Source organism: Microchirus variegatus, assembly GCF_963457635.1.
Source record: "Microchirus variegatus genome assembly, chromosome: 3".
Classification (NCBI taxonomy): Eukaryota; Metazoa; Chordata; class Actinopteri; order Pleuronectiformes; family Soleidae; genus Microchirus; species Microchirus variegatus.
In genome coordinates, this window is record NC_139804.1 from 4,619,386 (window position 1) to 4,626,885 (window position 7,500).

General features: G+C 39.6%; 1 protein-coding gene across 1 annotated transcript in view; it reads right to left on the reverse strand.

Moving 5' to 3' along the window:
• Nucleotides 1-1,985: 1,985 nt before the first annotated feature.
• The window catches only part of treh (trehalase (brush-border membrane glycoprotein)), a 15,709-nt gene continuing 10,194 nt past the window's right edge, over nt 1,986-7,500 (reverse strand). Inside the window, exons 13-15 of the mRNA XM_083887130.1 lie at nt 5,350-5,462; nt 5,186-5,239; nt 1,986-3,888 (exon numbers count right to left, since the gene is read on the reverse strand). Of these exons, the coding sequence (XP_083743256.1) occupies nt 3,751-3,888; nt 5,186-5,239; nt 5,350-5,462 (305 nt within the window). The 3' untranslated portion in view covers nt 1,986-3,750. The remainder of the gene's footprint in view (nt 3,889-5,185; nt 5,240-5,349; nt 5,463-7,500) is intronic.

Here is a 7,500-nt window from a genome sequence, read left to right on the forward strand (position 1 = left end):
TATTTTTAAGACAATCAAAAGTAAGTTGTGGCGTGTTTCCGCTAGCTTGACTCGCCTCGGCACGGGGATTTTGCGTTTCTACTAGCGATATAACTAGTGCCTGGCATGTTACCGCGTTAACGGCGGTCACCAGCGTTAGCGGCGTCAACGCTAACGCACATTAACGCATGCCGCGTTTCCATGACGACTGACCGGAACACAGACGCGCGTGACGTCATGTTTACGTGACTCCCGGTTGTTAAAATTAGTCTCGAAAGTAACGCAAAACTAAACTACAAACAGAGGCGCACATACGCAGTACACATGTACGCTGGTTATTTGTAGCGCTGCTCTTTTCGTTTAATAAACAGACCGCTCCAGTTGGACTGTAGGCGCGCTAACGGCTTTAAAGGAGCTAACGCAGCTAACTGGTAAACGGTGCCTGGACTCCAGGGCTGCAGCACGTAAACATGACGCCAATGCGCGTCTTTTTCCGGTCAGTCGCCATGGAAACGCGACATGCGTTAATGTGCGTTACCGTTGACGCAGTTAGCGTGTTTCAGCACTTGCTTTGGCGCGGTTCCAATCGAGCTGAGGCAACACGAGGAAGAGACGTCCGACACAAGAATCAAGCCGAACAATGACGAACTGTAGCTGAGGTAAAAAAAAAAAAACTTGACAATCCTTAAAAATGTAGCTTAATCTCCAACAATTAACAGGGAAAAGTCTTAAATCTCAATATTTAACAGTGGAGTCTGTTGTTTTTCGTGTCAGACGGAGTCTGTCATACTATAACTTAACTGATTCTAATGATTCAGTTACACTGAAAAACAAAGGCACGGCAGTTTCATGCAGCGATGACTCCGCCCACTATCTTGTAGTGGAATATTTAATATTGTATTAAAATCATTGTTAAATATAATATTGAATTTTCCATTGTAGTGTATAGTTTAATTTAGTTAATATAGTGTGTAATTTTCCTTTTTTTATTGCATTTTGGCACCAATTTCACCATAGTAAATTCCCACGTGTAGATTCTGGCATACATGGCAATGAACCCGTTTCTGATTCTGATTCTGAAAACCAACCTAAACCGTGCCGTGCCGAGTTGAGGCGACGGAAAAGGCTGCTTCAGTGTGCGCGTGCTATAGTTGAATGCAGTGGCAGTTACTGGATTACTGCTGACAAAGAGACACCTTGACCTTTGCTTCCACCCCCTGCTTTAGTTTACAGGACGGTGCGTGAAACAACAACAACGCTGCTTGTAATCGCACACGAAAACACAAACGTGTGCACGTGTGGCTCCACCTCGTCATGACTTAAACTGCAAGTGGACAACTTTCTCCCGCACTTAAACATTTTTTCATTAAAAGGAACACAATGCAATTCTGCTAAAACAGCGGCGCGAGGTGTGAGCGCGTTGCACTGGTGTCAGCAGTCGACTGCTCTTTACACAGTATAACACATACGTATGTGTGTCACAGACATGTGTGTGGGTGTGGGGTGGGGGGGGGGGGGGGCAGAGTAGAGATGGTATGATCTGCAGGGCGTCAGGGTCGACGCACCTGCGGCCTCGTGCGTCTCGTTCGACTTTGCGCAGTCAATCTGTCGTGTGCACTCACGCTAAAGAGCTGCACAGAAGTTACTTTTCCCCATCGCATCCATTTGAATATCTATGTGGACTTCATTTCATGCTCGACCTGCATATCGCTATAGATGAGAGCAGAGATGACAACGTTCGTGGAACAATGAGAAAATGACAGGGGGGAAGAAGAGGTTTTTCCCCTTTAAATGAACGGTGCGTTTTATTTGCAAAGTCTTCGTAAAGTTTGAGACGTTCAAAGTCCGAATTCAAGAGCAAAGCGAAAAGAGAATACAGCGTCAAACTCTTAAATGTCAAATATCAAAAGTTTCAAATGAACGTGTCGGCTAGAACTGTTTGATCCGTTTATTTATTTAACGTTTGGGACGTACTCTTCTGCATAACGAGTACAATTCATGTGCGATTCGCGTAAAACAATTCATGCATGTAATACATCGTAACTGTCTGTATCTCACCAATATTTGTGTTCTTGTTAAATTGCCACTGATGCAAACTTGAGGGTATAACATAGGCTACGTGCAACAATGGAACTTCCGCCTAGCAACTAAGACGCTAGAGAAGTGCTAAGTATTAGAGTCAAGTCGTGCAGTCAATTTTATTAGTAAAAATTAGGGGATTTTGGATACAAGAGAGACGGTTTTCGTATAAAAAAAAGTCACAACGGCGTCCGGGCGACTTTTCTGACTTTTTGATACGATAACCGTCTCTGTTGTATCCGAAATGCATTGCGTTTTTGCTAACATTTTGCTAACATTACGATTAATTGTACAGCCTTAGTTAGTAGGTCGATAGGTAGGTAGGTAGCTAGGTAGCTAGGTAGGTAGTAGGGCTGAACGATTTTGAATGAATATGTATAAATGCGATTATTATGACCAAAATTGCTATCGTGACATAACATAACGATAACATATTTGTGCAGATCTGTGATCAGAATATGACGAGAATAGGCCAGAATAATATTTTAATCTGCATCATTATTATGTTTTTGCTAACATTTTGACAACATTACGATTAATTGCACAGCCTTAGTTAGTAGGTAGGTAGATAGCTAGCTAGCTAACTAGCAGGGCTGAAAGATTTTGAATAAATATGTATAATTGCGATTATTTTGACTAAAATTGCTATTGTGATATGGTTCACAATATGAGAGGAAATGGAACTTTAATAACATATTTGTGCAGATCTGTGAGTAACAAAGATGTTTTTTTTGGTCTGTAGAATATGACATTATTGGCCAGAATAATATTTCATCTGAAATGGTAATTTGGCTCACATTTTCGCTTTAAGGAATGCTGCGCCATATTGCTTTTTCGCTAACATTTTGATAATATTCCAATTAATTGTACAGCCTTAGTTAGTAGGTAAATAGACATGTAGCTAGCTAGCTAGGTAGTAGGATCTGCTAATTTTTACTAATAAATGTGACTCTACTACTTAGCACTTCACTAGCATCTCCGGGAAAACCACAACGACAACACGACCTACCGGAAGCAGGCCAGCGTACTGGCAGCCACGGTTGCTAGGCAGAAGTTCCATTGTGCACACGTAGCCTATTGGATGGATTGTCCGATGTTGGCCCACACACCTTCAATAAAACCCAATGCCCCCACCATAAATGGCACCTATCAATAATAGTATTTCAAAAACACAATTTCTTCCATGAGATGTGACACACTGGTCCCAAAACAAAAGCAGGATTGGATTACTGCAAACAGGACTGGATTTTAGCACTCATTATATATGAATATTATGAGTATTTACAAAAGTACAGTTGATGTCATGTCAATATTCTACATATTCATACAGGTGTGTGGTGTCTTTGTGCTGAAATCCATCACTACACAGTTTAACAGTTTCTAAATGTGTGGAATATAGTTAATTTCCTTCTGTATAAAACCTATTCATGGAGTCCAAGTTCATTGATAATTAGATTTTTCTGCAGTCATGTAATTATAAAAATGAAGTTTCCTGAAAAATCATCTTGCAAAAACATTTTCACATATTAATTATACATGACATGGATTCTCTGCCCTGCAAATGAAACGAGAGAAAATACCGGATTTCTTCATTTCACGCGGTCCGTCGGTGGGGCAGGAGCGACGCAGTGCAGTCAAAGCAGGAACGATAATAACAACCTCCAGTCACAACTCGCTGCTGTCAGCCTGGATTCACTGGAGCATGCGAGACACTGAGAAGACCAGAGGCAGCACCAGACCTGAAGACACCTGCTGGCTTCCTGAGGTGAGAGACGCCCCATACTGGTCCAAGAGCTGCAAGGCCACACCGTTGGTCCAACCAAAACCCAGCTAGGCAAAAACAAATATATACAGAGTATGAAACAAAACAGCAGCTTGTAAATGGATTTTTTACATTTTATTTAGCATGTTAGCTAAGCAGCAACACATTGTGATAAAATCAGTGATTATAAACATGAATAATTAATACCATGTTGGCTACCACAGCTTTAAGGTAGCTAGGTAGAGGCTAGCTAGGTAGGGGACCGTACCTATGTTCCCTATGTTCACATTTTGTCTTTAAGAAATGCTGCACCATATTGCGTTTTCGCTAACATTTTGATAACATTACGATTAATTGTACTGCCTTAGTAGGTAGCTAGCTTGGCTGGTAGGTAGCTAGGTAGTAGGGCTGAATGATTTTGAATAAATAAATAATAATAAATATGTTTAATTTTGACTAAAATTGCTATTATGATATGATTCACGATATAAGAGGGAATGGTAATAACGATAACATATTTGTGCAGATCTGTGAGTAACAGATGTTTTCTTCGGTCTGTAGAATATGACGTTAATCATATTTTAACCTGAAATGGTAATTTGACTCACATTTTGGCTTTAAGAAATGCTGTACCATATTGCGCTTTCGCTAAAATTTCGATAACATTCCGTTTAATTGTACAGCCTTAGTAGGTAGGTATGTAGGAGGGTAGGTAGCTAGCTAGCTAGCTAGCAAGTAGGGCTGAATGATTTTGAATAAATATGTATAATTGCGATTATTTGTACCAACATTGCTATCGTTACATTGTTCACAATATGAGAGGAAGGATGTGTGATCAGAATACGACGAGAATAGGTCAGAATAATATTTAATCTGAAATGGTAATTTGGTTCACTTTTTGGCTTTAAGAAATGCTGCGCAATATTGCTATTTTTGCTAACATTTTGATAACATTCCAACTAATTGTACAGCCTTGGTAGGTAGCTAGGTAGTAGGGCTGAACGATTTTGAATAGATATGTATAATTGTGATTATTTTGACTAAAATTGCTATTGTGATATGATTCACGATATGAAAGGGAATGGTACTTTAATAACAATAACATATTTGTGCAGATCTGTGAGTAACAGATGTTTTCTTCAGTCTGTAGAATATGACGTGAATAGGCCTTGGCACACATTTTGTCTAAGAAATGCTGCGCCATATTGCGATTTTGATAGCATTCTGATTAATTGTAGAGCTTTCGTAGGTACGTAGGTAGGTAATTAATTAAATTAGAAGTACACAAATAGATGCATGAAATTACGAGTACAAGTGAAAATATAAGAACGTCTGCCTCCTCGTCCACACGTCAAAAAGAAATACCTGAACGTCATATTCTCCTCCACCGCCTGGTTTTCCATCTCCGTTCACATCATACTGTCAGGAAGCAGAACATGATTGAAACAGAATATGATAAACCCGCGGTGTTATCGCTGCCAAACACGAGCACTCGAACACCAAAAAAGAGAATCTTTTAACGCAGTCACCTTCTCAAACATGGCGTCAAACTTGTTGAACGCCAACCAGTTCGTCTTGATCCAACGCTGCGCCAAATCAAGAGCCAGCTGCTGAGCGTCCTCTGAAGGCAGTTTAGATAAACCTGGAGAGAAGAGGAAGATTTTAATCATCACCATCATCTTCAACATTGAGGCTGCTCTTATATTAGAAATTATCTTTTCTTTTTGCGCTGGCGTTTTTCGCTGCAGGAAATTGGATGTTGGATGTTTGCTGAAGTCAAGGCCGTGTGTGATTTCTGGCATTAAATGTTTTTACAAAATTTAGGAAACCGAACGAAATCATGCAACTCGCTCGCAGAAGACAAAAAAAAAACAGAGAGAGGGGCTCGCTGTAGTGCGCCACCCAGGGAAGATACAGTGTTGATTTGGAGCAAATATTAAATATGGCGACCATGTTTGTGTGTCCTTTGAAAGGTGACCTGTGTCGTGTTTGCCAACTCGTCGCACAACGGAGTCTGTTGTTTATCAGACAGAGTGTGTTTTGTTGGTGTCGGTGTGTTTGTACTGTACACACTCCCTCCCACACACACACACACACAAATCTGTATCTTTAACCTTAACCAGAAACAGTTAATGACGAACCATAACCTTAACAACAGGGGTGGGGGGAAAAAATTGATTTTTGAAAACCCACACAAAACACCAGTTTGTGTTATTTGTGTACAGTTTATTTTTGTAACTTCTGGGAGAAAAAGGCAGCTCGCCGAAGCTTTTATTTATGCAAGTTATTTTTTTCTACAGTAAGTAAGTTTTTATTTGTTTTGAATTAATAATTGTTAACTTTTGTCTTAAATTTGCTTTGTGTGATCACATTTTCACATTATCTTATACAAACTGTATTGTTTTGATGCCATAATTTGCCTTAACACTATGCATTGTATCAATTATTGAATGGAGAATCATATGAATCAAATTGGTTGAATCGAAAATCGTTTGAATCAAGAACCGTTTGAATCAAGAATCGTATGAATCGAACCGGTTGAATCGAGAATCGTTCGAATTGAGAATGGCATGAATCAAATCAGTTGAATCGAGAATCGTTTGAATCGAGAATGGTATGAATCAAATCGGTTGAATCGAGAATCGTTCGAATCGTATGAATGAAATTTGTTGAATCGAGAGTCGTTCGAATCGAGAATGGTATGAATCGAATCGTTTGAATCGAGAATCGTTTGAATCGAGAATTGTTTGAATCAAGAATGGCATGAATCAAATCGGTTGAATCGAGAATCGTTTGAATCAAGAATCATTTGAATCGAGAATCTTTTGAATCGAGAATCGTATGAATCGAATCGTTTGAATCAAGAATCTTTTGAATCAAGAATCGTATGAATCAAATCAGTTGAATCGAGAATCATTCAAATTGAGAATGGTATGAATCAAATCAGTTGAATCGAGAATCGTTTGAATCGAGAATGGTACGAATCAAATCGGTTGAATCGAGAATCTTTTGAATCAAGAATCATTTGAACCGAGAATCGTTTGAATCGAGAATTGTATGAATCAAATCGGTTGAATCGAGAATGGTTTGAATCGAGAATCGTTCGAATTGAGAATGGCATTAATCAAATCGGTTGACTTGAGAATCGGTTGAATCAAGAATCATTTGAATCGAGAATCGTTTGAATCGAGAATCGTATCGATTTTGAATCGAATCGTAAACCTAAGAATCGGAATCGAATCGAATCGTGAGCCACCCAAAGATTCACATCCCTACTGAACCACACCCAATTCAAAACCAGTTCTCCAGAAATGAGGTTCTGCCTCATGAGAACCAGGATTTGGTCTCCATGACGACTACTGGTCCTGACAAGGTCAGTGTATTTGGCCAGGAAACGTCCTAAAGCGGTCATTTTTTGTACCCTAACACTAACCATCAGAACCAATAAAAACAAAGTTTTCAAATATCATACGAGGACAGAAATAAATCCCGCGTGTTTATTGTGTTGTGCACACAATATGTTTAGGTGAGAAAGTCTTGACATAAACTGGGATTATTCTTAAATCAAACTCGACAAGGAAGCCTCGAGGGTGTGGATTCAAGCTAAATTAAACCTCGTTAGATTTCTGCTGCAATGCAGAGCTCTGGTGTGAGGAGAGAGAAGACAGGACATTTTAAAT